Source organism: Lissotriton helveticus, chromosome 2_1 (assembly GCF_964261635.1).
Source record: "Lissotriton helveticus chromosome 2_1, aLisHel1.1, whole genome shotgun sequence".
NCBI lineage: Eukaryota > Metazoa > Chordata > Amphibia > Caudata > Salamandridae > Lissotriton > Lissotriton helveticus.
Genome location: NC_136059.1, coordinates 1,192,043,088 through 1,192,059,946, shown reverse-complemented (window position 1 = coordinate 1,192,059,946; position 16,859 = coordinate 1,192,043,088). Strand labels below are relative to the sequence as shown.

Here is a 16,859-nt window from a genome sequence, read left to right as displayed (position 1 = left end):
TGATTAATCCCTACCAACCAAATAAACAGATTCGCTCATCCCATGCCTTTTTAGCGAAAGTCCCCCAGATCCGGAGATCTAGAGCTGGAGGTCGGTCTTTCTCCTACAATGCGCCCAAGCTATGGAATTCACTTCCTCCCCATCTAAGATCCAATCCTAATTTGTTGAGTTTCCGTAAACAGCTTAAAACATTTCTTTTTAATTAAGCTAGGCTAATCCCCGGACCGACTACACTGGAAGGTACCAACCTAGTTCTTAGCGCCTGGAAGCCCAGGGCAGCTGTCGCGCTCAACAAAACCCCTTTTCATTTTAACAAAACCCCTTTTCAAGAGTGTGGAGGTGTTCATGAAACTACTATGATAGCACTGGTCAGAAAATCAGAAAATGGGGGGTTGGAGACTACAGTGAACCAGAAATATTTTTGCTATTGTTGTGGGTTAAAGGGACGCCTGGTCACCGATAAGCGATATCCAGCTACCTTTCAGACATACAAGAGGTATAATCATTTTGCTTGAATGTACAAACAAAGAGGGGACAAATCTTATTAAAGTACAGGGGTGAAAATAGTTGAGAATTATGACTGTGATGAAGAAACAGAATTCCTACTAGAAGGTGAAGAAAGGAGGGTATACGAGATGATGAGGCTGATTCAGAATCAAAATGCGGTGTTTTGGGAAAATAAATGGCATGTGTATTAGTATGAAGTGCTTGACAAACCTGATACAGGGTCCATGGCTAACAGAAGGAACATTATTGCAGCAGTAGGAATTTTTGTACTGGCATTATGTCTGAAGGTAGGAAAACCAGGGCAAAGGTACATCTGGCAAAGGACAGTGGTTGATGGTTTGGCTGTAACAATGAGCTTTAAGATTCAGAATTGCCCCTAATCATTCAGATAAGGTTCTCATTGAGAGTTTGACAGTGCAGGAGTACTGGGTAAGATCCAGTATTTCCACAGCAGAAACACAGGCAGCTCTACCTCTGTAAAGCTTTGACTGGTAGCCAGTCCGCCACAGGGTCGTCAGTCAAAGCATGTCAGAAGGACCAGCTCTGTTAAGATTGTTTATCCAATGTACATTTTCCCTGTTCAGGAAAACAGAGGCAATACAACTTTTGCCCAAGTGCTGGAAAAACATATAAGCATGGCAGCAGGGCCATTTGCTTTTTGTTTTTTAGAAACCCTGCTCCACGGGTTTGTTTTTGAAAAACAAAAATGTCTGCTGGGCGAGTTCTAAACCACATGGCATCCGCTCTGCACACTTCTCTGCCGTATTTGCAACTGCCACACTTACAAATGCATAGAAGGCGATGAGATCCCTGCCACGGAGGCGGGCATCTTATGACATGGTGGGCAGACCTGCACAAGGGGATTTCAGCTGACTGGCACATTGACGCACAATCCATCACAAGCTGACATTTCAAATGTAAGTGTAAACAATACAGAAGAACGCCGTTAGGGAAAGAAAATATCCTAGAAATGTTTAGTGACAAGGTAGGTATGCTGAAGAGGTACCTCTGAAGAATGGTGCAATTGCCAAGGTACATAAACTGGAGGGAGCACCAATGACACTGAGATGAACTGAAGGTTGAACTTGAGAAGCCATTTGGGAAGAGAATATACATCAAAGGGAGGCTTCTGAGTGGCTGACTATTGTGCTTTGGCAATGAAGGCCAATGGGAAATTTAGATGGCAGCTGATTGTCAACACCTGGGTGGACCGTATTCATTGCCAAACATTAATGGGTTTCTGTTTTTCATACCTTGAACCTCTCCTCAGTACAACATCACACAGCAATTAATTGGCACTCTAGACCATTAATTGTGTTTATTACAATAGAAGGATCTGATACATTTAAGCATGTGCCCCTTTAGATTAGTGTCTGCATCCGTGGTAATTCAAAGGGCAACACATCACATTCAAAATCATCCATAATGTGGCCTATTCCCAGGGTGAAATACTTGTACACAGCAGGAAGTGAGAGGAGCTTGATGCCATGCTAGAAAAGGTTCTAGGAGTTCTGTTGCAGATTTGGTTGACCGTTAAGTGAGGTAAATTGAACTTATGTGTAACAAGAGTGATTAGCTGTGATGGAGTAAGATCTAAAGAGTGCCGTGTAACGGCAATTACACAATTACACACCCCCTGACTCCAGGTAATAAAGACCAGGTACATTGATTCTTTCTTGGGAATGGCCGAATATTACGTTAAACTCATAGCAAATGTTTCTAAGAAAATGACATTTATGATGCAATAGGTCTCGCATTTACGCGAGTCTGAGCTATTGACATTGCAAATGACAATGCCTTTTATTTTTGTTTTCGTTTTAAAAACATAAATAAAAAGTATTGTCATTTACAATGCCAATAGCTTAAACTCGCGTAAATGCGAGACCCATTGCATTGCAAATGCTTGTTTCTTAGTGTGGTGTTTGATATTTAGGAAAATTAGTTTGTTGTGCAGTGGATCCCTTAGAGTGACTGAATTGTAAAGGTGGATAAGATACCCTGAGTTCATGCTACATGTGGTGAACATGCTCTATGTTTGATTGTTTACTTCTCAATTCAAAGATGTAAATCATAAAACTATTCTTTATTTCATTTATTTAAATATCCTAGCCCCACAGGAATATTACCTCTGCTGAACGGGGTAACTGTGAAGAATTCGGCCTCCTAGAACATCCAGTGTGTTTGAGTGCTAGTTCTCGTGATATTGACAAATGACGTGAAGTTACAATAAAATGTTGGTCTGTCGACCCTATCATTATTTATCATCCACACATATGTTATTCAACTGGGAAAAGACAGTAAGTAATGTTGGAAATTAAAACAAATGTAGCAGCAACAGTTGATTGTGGTAGGAAAAGGTAATCATGGATTACACAGAGTAAGTTTGGCTTTTTTCAGATACTTTCTCGCTAAGAAGCCTCGTTTGTTAACTCTAAGAAGTCAGTATCATAACACCACACAACAAATAAGCAATGAGGTATATTTATATTACTATGCATTCGTTTTTGGCAAGAATATTACAGAATGATATCAATAACATAGACCAAAAAGTAAAACTACGATCATGCACAATTTAAATTTTTTATGAGAGCTGCTTCTAGGCAGACCTATGTTCATTAAAAGCTCCTCAATGTTACACATTGTGGAAAACAGAATAAACTGCAGAGCTGGTAGAAGAAGGACTGCCAGGGCACAGAAGGCCCAGTGCTCATAGATCTCTTCAGGGGAGCGCTCTTCGCCATCTCCAAGGTCTGAGGACCCTCCATATCCCCTGCTTCAGTTTGGTGTTCCCCAGGATCAGGATGACAGATTCTACAGGGAGAAGTGAGACAGTGATTGTCCAAAGCACTGAGCGCAACAGAGAAGAGGATGTAGATAGTGACAAAACCAATGCTGTAAGTGACACGATGTGCACCAGCAGGAGGGAGCCCACGATTCTGGCTGCACCAATGTGAGCCCCCAGTCGGGGTTCACTAAAACCGGATGCATTTTCTTTCATCCGCTGGGCATGCCTGTGCAGAGATGTGAGGATGTGTGTGATCGAGAAAATGCAAAGCAGAAGAGGTAGGCCATAGCAAAGAGTGAAAACTACAACATTGTAGGATGCTTTCTGTCGCAATGTCAAAAGTTGCACTGGTGCAGCTAGGTCTGTAGAATTAGACGCCATGACAGTTGTTGAATTAGGATTGAAAGTGATGTATGAATCCCAGTACTTGGGGATACTGAGGACCAGCGGCCCCAACACAGATCCGAGGACCAACCAGTTCACCACCTTTGAGATCCTCAGCTTCAACCAGATGAAGAGGCGATGGTTGAAGTCCACGATCTTCACACAGTAGAAGACGCAGAGAGAACCGTTGAGCCAGGTAATGGAGCTACCCATCCAGAATGTTAATTGATATAAAATTTGAAAACTATAACCGGAATCATGAACCTCCGTCCAAGAAAGTGAAATGTACCGGTCTACTATCTCCGTGCACTGACAACAAGCGCCTGAGATTCCGAGAGCTATGAGGATGAGATCACCGCTGTTGAGGCTTCTGCCACGAGCCACGTCCACAAGATTGAAAGCAGCAATGAATGCATAGGCGAGAACCCCCATCACATTCAATATATAATTAATGATATTAAAGGACATCATAGTAATTTCAATCGTCATTTTCCCTTCTTCTCCTTGGTGGATCTTTAAAGAAGCCTCTAGTATGCTTGCCGGTGTCAGCAGGTGTGTTGTGTGTGTGTGTGCTGCAGGGAGAGGTACTCTAGACTCTAGGAAACTTGCAGCAGGTGCGAAAGGTTGAATTACTTTGGCGTCGTTTTCGTAATTCCATCTTTCGATGGAATGCAAATCGGGCAGGTTTCACCTTGGCGTGTCTCCTAGGAGCACAAGACTCAACAATATGATGTTACTTTCAGTGACACAAATCTCCATTGTGGTGTCAAGGTGCCTGTTCATCTTCCCCGCCCATGATCAGAAGTATTTGGGATAATTAGGAATACAAAGCCGAAATCTGCAGTATATTTATTCCATGCTGTGAAAGCTCAATAACGAAATAAGCAAAATGAAAACAAGCATTGGCATAGCCAATAGGTCTAGCCTTTGGGACCTTATAAGTGTTTAGACATGTAACAGTTGATGTTGTTGCACCAAGGATATTGTACTGCATAACTAAATACGACTAAGGTTCCAAAGGCGAGACCTATTGGCTATGCCAATGCTTGTTTGGAGAGGGGTCTTTTACAAGCAATCGCAACGAGCAATAAATAAGAGTGTTCTTTGGTCTGGCAGAGTCCTTCCTGGAGATGTGGCCTAAGGCATTAAGTACCCTGAGTCTCTGTTTAAGACTTGGGGCACTAAATCCGTCAGGGAACAATCTGGCTTAAACCAGACATTTTCGAGCACGCTGTTGTTCTGAAAACATTTCGCAACACTGCTCGTTGATGCTAAATAGCCGATTCTTTTTGTGTGTGTGTGGATTTGGTGTGTTTGAGGTGGGAGCGGTACTCTTGGGAATAAAAAGGTGCATTTTGCAATCCTGTAACAGCATTGCAAAGGTTTCGCAGCATGTGGTGTAATTGCATATAGGACATCTGCTGTTTGCGTGCTGGGTACTCCCAGGCTGGGGTCCTTTCATAAGAAGGATGGGAGAAGCTCTGTGTTTAATGCTCGGTGTTGCTTAAGGTGAGGGCACATTTTGCAGACTATACTATGTATTCCATGCAAAAGTGCATCTCCTACTTTTTGGGGGTGCCCATTGGGAGATTTTACGGGGTTGGCTTCTGCTTCCCCTTTGCACGCAGGCAGTTGTGGGGAGGCAGCCTTTCTGAAATACGCAGAGTTGGGGAAATGGAGTTGTGATGTCTTCAGTGGAAAGGGCAATGTGAGAGAAACGTCAATTTGACAGACCTCAGCCTGTCTGCGATGTTGGTGTCATTTAAGCACGAGCTTCCTTGGCTGAGGGGGTCTCACCTAAGGCGCGATCTGTGTTGCGCTGCCCCCTACCAGGGAGAGGGGCTGTACAGGAAGCAGTCAGTGGTGCCCCGTGTGTCGTAGCCATTCAAAGCCTTGTGCAGTGTCAGGGGCTCGCATGGAATAACTCACCTTCATTACACAAGGCAGGGGGCAGGAGGGAAGGTTTGCGTCTTCAGACAGCCAATAGGGGGTGCATTTTTAGATTTGGAGAGAATTACCTAGTGACCAGCTCGCACTGCCGGGCACAGGTGAAGACCTCGAAGCCTTGAGTGGCCGGTTTGGGTGGGCATCAGGTGGCACTGTGCGAACAGAACCCTGCCAGTGGATGGCAGGAGGGGTGAGGGGAGACACCTTGCGTGTCTTCGCACATTGGGCACAGTGGCGTAGAACAGCAGGTTTACGGGCCGTGGACGTGCTACACTGTCCTTGGCTGAGGGGTACCTGGCTAATAGAGGCTGTGGTGGTGATGTGGGTACAGGACGGGTGGTGTTAGGGCAGGAACAGGGCATTGACTTGATCTTGCTGAGTTAAAGGGCAGCAGGGTGGTGGGGTATTCAATACATAAGGACATCTATTTACTACCCATAGACCAATGGGTTAGTAGTAAGGTGGAATCTACTATTCAAAGAAAGTCTTCAATTAGCATTGTGTGATAGGACAGATTGTAAGGATATTAGTTTGGCCTACAGCACTATGAAAAGCATGGCAAGAGCAGCAACCCTTTATAAGAAAGTATGGGCAAGGAGGTTCTATTCAAAGTTCCAAACAGAGCTGGAAATTAGTGGAGATGAAGGCAGTGTGCCACATGGAGAGAAAGACGGAAAAACATTCACACAAGAATTCTGGGTCAGATTGAGGAGTAAGATTATTGGAGGGACTGGCTAATTTCTCCATCCCATTGCAAGTGTTGAGTGATTCAAGGGAGCAGTGGGGTCATCTGACTGGAATTTGCCAAAAGTGTTGCATGTGCCTGGATGGCTGTTAAAGAAGTGTACGCGAGTGGAGAACAGCAGGAAGGTGAAGCCTCTGGGTTTGTAGTTGAAGTGCTGAAGAAGCAGAGCAAAATGATTATTTGGGTGCAAGATTTTGTGGTAGGAGATTTGTATATGGCTGTGCAGAGTTCAGATTGTTTTCAACTATATGAGGTCGGACTGGTCTATGGTTGTCGTGGTTAGTGTACATGCCTGTTTTGCTGTTGGGTTTTAGTTTGTTACCAGGGAGATGTGCAGTATTTTCATAGGGTTACAGTAACTGTGTACATAGCTCCATCGAGCACTTGTCATGTCATGAGCTGTGCCATTGCATCATTTGGTGAGCTGGACGTGAGTGATTCTAGAGATTGACAGTTGCTGGATGATCCTATTTGTCGTATGGATGCTTCTATCTTGAGCTTAACCCCTTCCATGCTGGGCCGATTCTGCTCCTGTGCTGCAGATTTCAGCGCGGGTGCGGTCATGACGGCCCCCAGCCGTCACCAGGACACGAGCACTGTAGTGCATGACGGGCGGGGGCCATCATCAGCATGCAAGGGGTTAATAAACATATCATACCTGCTTCTGTTTCAAAAGCACTTTTGATCAACACTAATTACACATAATGCATATTTAAATTCAGGGTTACTTACATATTTGATGAACATGTTGTCAGTTCTCCCAACAGTCACGTTATTGAGGAGTATTTCTGATACAGTGTCTATTCCTTCACAAATCAAATTCACTTTCTGCCATTGACTAAAAAAAAAGCAATGTGATAATATTGAAAATATTGCGATTTCTGCTAGTGAAGATCTAAAGCTGATTGTGATTCATCAATTTGTTCTTGGGCTATATCACTAAACAGTGAAAACAGCTGCCGATTACTTTTAATTTCAGAAATAATGATTTTCAATAAAGTAATGCATATAATAATTTCTCACTTGCTGTAGTCATGTATTTTGGGGCTGTGAGTATATAAAACGTACCAAATGATGCATGCTTCTAGCTTTGAAATCTTGTACTGTTAATATTTGTGCACACTGGGCCTGAACGAAACCAGTTCCAGTAGGTCAGCTTGCGCCCGGCAAGATGGGCACCTAAATATTGGCAATACCTCTGCTCGTTTTGCTGCCCTCTTTTTTGCCTTTTCTGCTCGTTTGCTGGTCATTTTCTGCTCTTTGTTTGGTCTTTTCTGCACGTTTTTCTGCCCTGTTTGCCTTTTCTGCTGGTTTTTCTGCTCTCCGTTTTGTCCTTTCCGCTCGTTTCTTCCCTCTTCCCGCCGCTTCCTAAAGACCTGGCTTTTTGACGGAGATCTACAAATGCGGATTGATTAATTGATTGGTACCAAAAGGTAAAGCCATTGACTGACACTTTGCACAAAAAGAAACACTACCCACCCACAGCCCACATGCTTTGCTCTTTTCTACTGGAGAACAAAAATACCGTACCAACAAAACCTGATTGACCAGAGGAAATCTGAAAGCCAGCATAAATCAGAGTATTACATCTCCCTTTTGTTTGATTGAAAACGGACTTTGTAGAGATGGTTCCGCCTTAGTATGTGGGCGTAACTTTGAATCGGAGAGGTGAGTTAGCTGGAGAATCATCACTGCTCTGGATGCAAGCTAGTCTTATAAAGCAAACACCAAAGCCCAGCGTTGCATGCACCTGGTGAGATCGGATGCCTGCAAGCAATGCACAGCCCAACCAAAGATTTCCTGAGTAAGCGACCTAAGGACAGCATGAGAAGAGATGTGCCTCAGCCCATCGCTGCCCCTAATGAAATCAGCTATAGTATGCGGCCCGGCATGCCACCACCCCTGCCGCTGTATGTATCATTCATCTTCAGATATATCAATGTTCCTGCCAGGCCCTTGTGCCTCCACTCTGCATTACCATGTACCCTACTATTAGGCTGAGGACTTTGTGCCGGCACACTTAAATTGCAATACATCCCATCTGTGACTATGCGAACATCCAAATGAGGACTATGTGTCTGCACCTATAGATTGTCATGCATCCTATCTGCAGCTATGCCAATGAGATGCAGGTATGCCTACACCCCCTTTATCACTGTGCATTCTTTTTCAGCGTTGTTGTCCTGGTGAAACCCAAGTGCATAAATCCATAGAGTGCTATATCCTTCGATCAAATTTGGCATCTGTGATCAGCAACAGTGTTGCAATCCAAGCCTGTCAAGTAGCTGCTCAGCACAACATCTTGGGTGCCAACCAAGCAGGCCATGGTGCGTCCCCCAAAGGAAACAGGGTACACTGAAGAAATTAACCAGGCACTTTGTGCATTAAGAACAACGGAAAACAGACATTGCATTTGACTACTTGATTGGTAAACCGCAATTGTGTGTCTTGTTGAATGCAGATAAGGCCAACAGACGGTACAGGCGAGTTACATTGTAAATAGATGCAAATTTAGAAGGATTGCTAATGTCATAAACTTCTTTAAATTATTACACGTAATATATATTAGAAAACATTGCTTGAATAAAACAGTCATTGTGAGGGAGACCTGGCCTACCTAAACGTGCCCTGAACAAGACGCTCCAAGAGTAAACTCTGATTGCTCATCTTCGCTACCCACTAAAAGTAAAAGGCCGTACTCAGAAACAGAATGAATTTCCAGTTCCTCTTTTCTTTAATCAAACTTTATTGAGTTTTTAAACATACACAATAATAATGACATTTTTGTTTAGTGCAACAAAGTGTATTTGGATAGCGGAAAGAATAATAGCGGGCAATGACCCACAAACTAATGTCCTTCCAAAACGTGAGAGCACGGTTTCCAATGGGGTGCAGTGTTGCTGGTCATCTGGTTGCCCCTGTGGCGACCCCTTGTGCGGTGCACACAGGGTCAGTGGTCAGATCACCCTGCACTAATATTGAGCCACTGCTAGACATATTTCCAAGCATCTTGAGAGTCAGTGAAAAATTGGCACGCTGGTCAGCAATGATCTCATTTTTCCTGCAAAATGAAAGAGCATGCCTAATTCCTATCTCTTGCAGTTTTTTTGACAGACCTAAAGGACACTTGTTTAAGTTGCACTGCCAAAGTGTAATCTGTAAAAATCATTACATTGGCAGCATCAAAAGAGTAGGAGCCCTTTCATCCTGGCAGCTTGGAGGACCGTGTCGCAGTCTCAATAACTTAAGAGTTTCACAACAGTGAGCCTGGGTGGTGGTCTGCAGGCCAGGATCCTATGTACTCGCTCTAATACAAACTAAGGTGAGACCTCAGTTTTGAACCAGGTTTTGATAAAGTCCATGGTGCTTGGCCCTTCAGAATTCACAGAGAGGCCCCATTTTTCTAAGTTAATCCATCTGGCCGATCCTTTAGTGTATACTCCCCTCCCCTCAAGATATCAAATAAGGTCAGTGAGTTGTTGCATCTGCCAAAACATATCTGCTGCCCAGGGGAGCAGTTCTTGCAGCTCACTTTTATTGTTTTGCGCCTTTACGCACAGTCTGCATTGGTCCTCTCTCAAAATACCCAGGTTTGGGGCTACTGCATCAATTTTATCCTCTAGGGTGGACCTGAATTCGTAATGGCCTCCAGGATCTCATTCAGTTTGTTTTGGGTGGCACTAGCCTAGAGGATCACACAGTACTTGCTCATCCATTGCTCAATCAACTGCCACCGACATTGAGGGCTTCATTTTAGCATCTGGGGCCTCCTTGTTCATGCCTCTGATTCTACCCGCGCTGACACTCCAAGGCGTGTATTTTGGAAAGAGGAGAGGCTGCTGCAGACGCGGCTCCTGAGGCCGGCAATCCGCGACTGTGGCCGCGGCACCCGAATAAAGGATCGGCAACCGGCAATTGGCAACCCCGGCGGCTAGCACAGCCACAACCAAAGCTGGTACCCTGCGGTTTTCTGCGGCCATATCGCACTCCCCACATTCCTCACAGTCTGTCCGCCCCCTCGGTGCTGTCAGCATCACCACCGCTTCCCCTGCTCCTCTGCTTGCCTTGGGCACCGAACCTGTTTGCAAGTAGTTACAGGCTGCCCCGTCAATTCCAGCACTGCCTGCAGCTTGAACTCTCTGCTGAAACAGAGCAAATAGTTGCATAGAGCGCAGAGTGCATAGGCAGAGGACGGTTTTGGGGAGTCGCAGGACTCAGAGCAAAGAAGCACGGGAACAAGCAGGCTTCAGCGGCCCTGGTGCTCTTGGTGCACCACAGCCCCTGTTTAGCGCCCCCTGTGGCCAAGCGCCAACTGGAGCATCTGGAGTGCTTGAAGTCTTGCTGTTGAGCCCCTGTTGGAGTGCTGCAACCCATCTGCAATCCATCGGATCCAGGCGGACCCTGCGGGGTGTTGTGTCCTAGCAGACACAGTCTAGTTGCTGAAAGTGTAATTCCACACTTAACACCCACCCACCACTGATGTCACGAGGAACGTGACACAGTTAATAAATAGGGCGGAGCGCACGTGCTCTTGGCTCACTAACCCACTAAACATCTAGTGTCCGTGTCGCAATCATTATCAGCATGGGGGCCTAGGGCCCCGACATAACATTTGGCGACGAGGAGTGGCAGAACCCCCGGCGTGCCACTACTAAGAGGAAAGGGGGGTGAATGCAGCCTGCCTATGGGCACCCCCTACGAGGATTCAGCACCGGCTGCCGAGAGGCCCACGGGGTGTGTGCCGTGCCCCGGGCCTAGTATTTGAGGAGGAGATGATCGGGAGCCGACCCGCACCTCTCTGGCCCCACTGACTGCTGCCGTGCTGAGGGAGGGTGTAGTGAATGGAAAAGTTGGCCGCCGCCGGCTCAAGAAAGATGCCACACCTCCGGGGTCCCCCAGCAGAAGCGGCCAAAGCAGCCGAAATGTGTAGGGGTCTGCAAATGCGGTGAAGCAAGCTGCCAAGCACACACGCGCAGCACCCTGCAGCCCCCCCTTTGCACCATAAGGACTGAAAGGCTGGTGCCCCACTGCCCCATGCTGGAATAAAAAAATTAAAAAAACAAGGAAGTTGAGACTTACCTCTAGTCAGCAGTGACTCCAGCCCCTTCCTCTCCTGCACCCTCCATGGATAGCTGGTCCTACAAGCTGCAACAGCAAGAAAAAACAACAGGAAAGAAAAGTCCCCAAGAGGAGAAAGCTGCTGCTGAAGAAAAGCCCAAGCTACACTGCCATCTAGTGGACACTGGGGAGAATTGCACCAAAAGAAGCACAAGAACCAAATAAGCACAAGACAAGCCAAGGGAAAGCCGAAAGAGGTGAAGCAAGCCTGCAGCGACGCGAACGAAGACAGAGACCCATCATCACTGCTGAAGTGACGCCTGTGGCCACAGGTGCTCACCGCAACCGCAGGAGAGACAACATCACCACGCTGGACCGCGAGGGAGATTCACAACGTCTACCGCAAGCAGCAAGGTTCAAAGGCAACCGATGGAAGAGCGCAAGTGTACCCCGGACGCGGACAGTACAGGACAGCGCCTAACAGAGAGGAAGCCACACCCAAAGCACCAGAAGACGTGCAAGGCAAGTACCCAAGTGTGAAGAAGAAAAGTGCGACACGCATGTGGCGAAGAGCGAAGACGCCAAAGCAGATAAAGAAACGCAAGGCACAAAGCGACACTGAAGATGTACCACGATGGTACGAAGTGAAGCACAAACTTGCAACTGCCATGCACCGTGACGTGCAATGAAAGAGTGACGCAAGATTACCACGCCAAGAAGCTAAAGAGCCTCACCGGAAGCGCGCACGAGAAGTGCACCCACCGGAGAAGGTCCATGGAGCAGGTGAAGTAACCCTCCGAAAACAGCAGAGCACACGAAGAGCGCAGGCGAAACTGCGCCAACGCAAAAGCACTGCAGCAGAAGCACATGGCGATCCCAATGAACGCGGATAGCGAGAAGACTCACGAAGAGGAAGCTGTCCACCCCATCTGGTAGCAAAGAAGATCGCCGAAGAAGAAAAGGATGATCCGAACAGCCAGATGTGCACCCAAAGAAAAGCAGACCAGTCAAATGGTCGCCCGAGAAAAAAAAAGAAGAAATTCTGCCAAGAAGTCAGGATGAAGATGTCCTGCCGTAAGACGTCCGTGAACTGAGAGATCAGGAGAATGTCTGGAAGAAAACCCGGAGAGACGGACGCAACACCCACAAGAATTGGAAGTAACAGGAAGCAAGAAAGAAGATCGTAACGACCGGTCCAGTCCCAGAAGAAGGGAGAGAAGATAGTGTCCACAAGCCAGGACAAGACCAGAGGGAAACAGGCGGAGTGCACGCTGCTTGAAGAAGCCTGGTCAGCAAGACAAAGAAAGAAAGGTGACCGCACCGTGTCGCGAAAAGGAGAAGGGGAAATGCGTGGCATGACGCCATGAAGAGTAGAGTAGATGAGAGAAGTCATGTGGCACGACGCCATCAAGAACACCATCTGGAAAAGGTGAAGAGAGGTGTGACAAGTCCACACACTTACAAGAAGAAGAGGTGACACACATCACAACACCGTGTACAATGAACCACATGTCCAGGAGAACACTGATGGCACCAGGAACAGATCAGGCATCTATTCACAAGACCCCAACGACCCGTGGACGGTAAGAGAGCACAGGCCGGACCATTGGCAACACCCACCTTTGGGATCGAGCGGAAACCTGGATGCGGAGGGAGCTCAGATGGCCTGAACAAGGAGAACTGACCAATCCACACCAGCCCGTGGAGATCCAAGGGGCAAAGGCCTCAGGGACACCGGTGGCAGAGGGTCCCGACAAGTGAGATGGAGCCATCGTCGTCTAACCTGCACGTCCCAGGAAGAAGAGGAACTTGTGCGCAAAGGCAGGAGTCAACAACTACCCTTCAGGTGGAGCTACGGACTTTGTGAGGTAGTACCCTCATCGTCTCATCCATTCACACGCAGACTGTGGAGTTGGAGCAACGCTCTGGAAGAATACCTGGCCCAGTGGAAACCTGATGAAAAGGGCCTCCGAGACACCTCGTGGCAGGAGAACACCCGAGAGAGGGGCGTCCTAGTGAGAAGAATGTCCTTCACACACTCCATCCTTTGTAATGTAAAGCCAAGCTGCCTACAGTGAAGAAACTGACGGACCAGTAGAAGACAACATCCTTCAAGTCCAACATCTGGTCATCCTGTTTGGCGTCACCATCAAAAGCAAGATCTCAGTGGACTGACCAACACACTTCCAGGGCGCAAGTCCAGAAGAGCACGCCCACCGAGAACCAGGACGTCGAGCCAAGAAGAATAAATATTTCAGCAGCAATTTCCATCGTCGTCATCAAGCAAGCAGCTGAAGAGACTCAATGTAAATTTGTAATTATTGTATATTCATGTCTTTCCTTCCACAGGTTCGGACTTTGGTCTTTCCTTAATTTTTATCAAATTTTGGAAGGAATGTTGTGTCCTAGCAGACACAGTCTAGTTGCTGAAAGTGTAATTCCACACTTAACACCCACCCACCACTGATGTCACGAGGCACGTGACACAGTTAATAAATAGGGCGGAGCGCAAGTGCTCTTGGCTCACTAACCCACTAAACATCTAGTGTCCGTGTCGCAATCATTATCAGCATGGGGGCCTAGGGCCCCGACATAACACGGGGCAGTGGCACAGTGTAAGCAGCGGGCGTGAGTGTGAGTGTGAGTGCGGGGGCGGGAAGGTGTGGGAGAGGGTGCGGGCGAGCGCTTTGCGGTGAAGCTTGGCGCACAGGGTGGTGGCAAAGGTAAAGGCAGCCAAAGAGCCAGTGCAGCCAGCAAGTCGCCTGCTGCATCCACTGGTCTCCCCCTTCCCCCTCTTGCCTCAGACCCCTCATGCACCGCTCCACAGGGGACTTCGGATCACTACACAGCACACTTAAACTCTAGATGGGTCTACAGTCGGGGCAACAGGAAACAGAAAACGGCAAGCAGCAGATGGCTAATGGACGTGTAATGAGAGGCACCCCCCTCGTCTAGGGGAGGGGTGCCTTTAGTGGGATTTAGTGCTGAGGGAACGGTTTCGTTTTCCTGAAAGTGGGCAAGGGGAGGGACGTCTGAAATGCGAGTATAGAAGGAGGTCCATTGGCAGTCCCTCCTCGTAGATGATAAAATATCCGGAATCAAGGGAGTAGCCCTCTTTGTCCTCTCGCCGCTCGGAGTGGCCGGAAAGGCGCAGTAGGAACAGTTGGCTTGGGGTGGCTCGCAAAGGTGAGGGGGCCTCACGCGTAGTGGGGAAGCTTGTGGGGCATCATTAAGATGTCATTGGCATCAATTATAATGACAGTCTTTGGGGCGTTTTTCAATACAGGTTAGCGCGGGTAAAAGCCTGCGGCGAGAAAGATGTGGGTGGGTGTTCTGAGAACCCCCTTTTGATGTACCAGGGAAGTGACGGGCGTGTATCGTTGAAAGTGCCGTTTCTTAGCGGGAAGCGCGGCTGGGTGTTACTAAGTTGGGAAACTCTTTAAAGTGTTAACGTGTGGGTTGTTTCGGCATCGACCGCCACTTTTCTCTTGTAACACACTGTTTGCTACCTCTCACATTTTGTTTGCTTTTGATACTTGCACAAGTGCCACCATTGCCTACGTAACGTTTGTTCTTGTGCCTGAGTGTTTAGCATATATTGCAGTATATTACCTCTAATTGTACTTTGTTTCTCTTGTAACCTGCACACATGTCACTCTTTCCTCTTGCGATGCACTGTTTGCTGCCTCATGTGTTTTGTTTGCTCGCGGTCGTCACTTTGGGGGGCTTGGGGGAGGGAGCTGACCGTAGGGAGGTCTCCTCCCCCGGGCTGTTTGGGAGGGTCACGAGGGGTTTTGCATTTCGTAGGTGCCAGAATGTTCTGGATTTGGGCTGGCCTAGTAGGACTGGCCAGCCCAATTATAAATTTCCCTGTCCCCGCCCCCTAGCCACCATTTTAGGTTTGGTGACCTGGTGGCTAGGAGGGCTGTTAACGTTTTTTGTCAAGGTTTTGTTATTGTGAGGTATTTCCTAGGCCTTTTGTTCGGCTTATTGTTTTGATAATTTTGGCAATGGAAGATGCTCGTGTGATCGAGGCGATGCGCCTGCTAGCTGAGGCAGGTCGCATGGACTTGTTGGCAGGAGGTGTGCCGGTGCGTCCCCAGCGCCAGGCTTCGGCTGGCGTGGTCGCTGCGGTACTGGCGTGCTCGTCGCCGAAGAAGAGACGCCCGAGCCAGGTAAGCGATAGGGGCCGGTCCCGTACGAGGAAGCCGGCCCCTCAGCAGCTGACGCGTGTGGCTGCGGGGGAGGTGGGAGCGCCGGCGTCGCGCGGCGCTTCCGTGGAGGGCGGGAGGGAGGCGTCTTTTGCTCCGGCTCCCCATGTGAGTGTGGCGGTGGGGGCGGGGGGAGCCCCGGGCATGTCTGGCATTATGGTGGGGCAGGCGTCGGGTGGCGCGCTGATTCCCTCCTCAGTGGTGCGGGCGGGAGCCCTGTCTTCAAATGAACCGTTGGGTTCACTCTCTTCATCGTCGGGAAGGCGTGGAAGAGGGGGCCGGGGACGGAGCAAGAAGCGCTCCGCTTCGGACCCTCTTGTCGAGCGGCGCGTTCGGTCTGCAGAGGTAGTCTCTGCGCGTGGTGCGCGCAGAGGCTCTGTTCAGTTTGTCTTTCAAGGAGCGGGTCAGGAGCGGGCTGAGCTTGGTGCACGTGACGCTGAGTGGGTTGTCGAGGAGTCACAGTTTTTGCATGAGGCGGCACCTGGAATGTTTTTAACCCCTTCTAGGCAGTTGGTTGCTGTGAGACAGGCTGGGGGAAAGGGGGAGTCGAGCATGGTGTTACCTCATGTTGGGATGGGCTCAGTGGGTCTGGCACCTTCTTCTGGTCAGGTAGTTTCTGGACAGCATGCAGATATTGGTATGGTGGATATTGGGGGTAATGTGGGTAGCCCTTTATTGTTTTCCACGCCCGGTTCTTCAGTGGGTGAGGTTCTGTCTGTTGGGGGGGGTTCTAGGGGTGAGGGAGAATGGGCACAAATGGGCGAAGGTGGTTCTTTTTCTGGTGTGGCTTTGGATCAGGAGGCTCCTCGTTCAGGGGATTTTGGGTCTGCCGTTTTTCTGGGAATGGATGACAGCCTTCAGAGAAAAGGTGGGAGAGTATCAATGGGGGGCCACGGATCCTTTCATCCTGGCATTAATGTACCACGACAGGCTGTTGGTGTAGAGTCGACAGTTCCTAGTTCTTCCTTGGTGTTTAATACTGGAGGGCCTTGCGCACCTGGTGCTATGACAGTGGGGGGTGTGAGCTCTCAGGGCACGATGTTGGAGCATGGTAGGGGTTTTGGCCATGTAAGTAGTGGGTTGGTACAAGGGCCCAGGGGTGCAGTTCCACGCTTGACTGGGGATTCCAGAGGCCCATATTTTATGTGTGGTTCCCCTGGGTGGGAGCATTTTGGTGCGGCAGGCCTGGCGCAGCGGAGTTTTCAGAAAGAGGGTACAGGCC

At 48.3% G+C, this 16,859-nt stretch overlaps 1 protein-coding gene across 1 annotated transcript in view; it reads right to left on the bottom strand.

Moving 5' to 3' along the window:
- The window catches only part of MANBA (mannosidase beta), a 286,149-nt gene that overhangs the window by 191,679 nt on the left and 77,611 nt on the right, over positions 1–16,859 (bottom strand). The window contains exon 3 of the mRNA XM_078676071.1: positions 7,101–7,206. Within this exon, the coding sequence (XP_078532197.1) occupies positions 7,101–7,206 (106 nt within the window). The remainder of the gene's footprint in view (positions 1–7,100; positions 7,207–16,859) is intronic.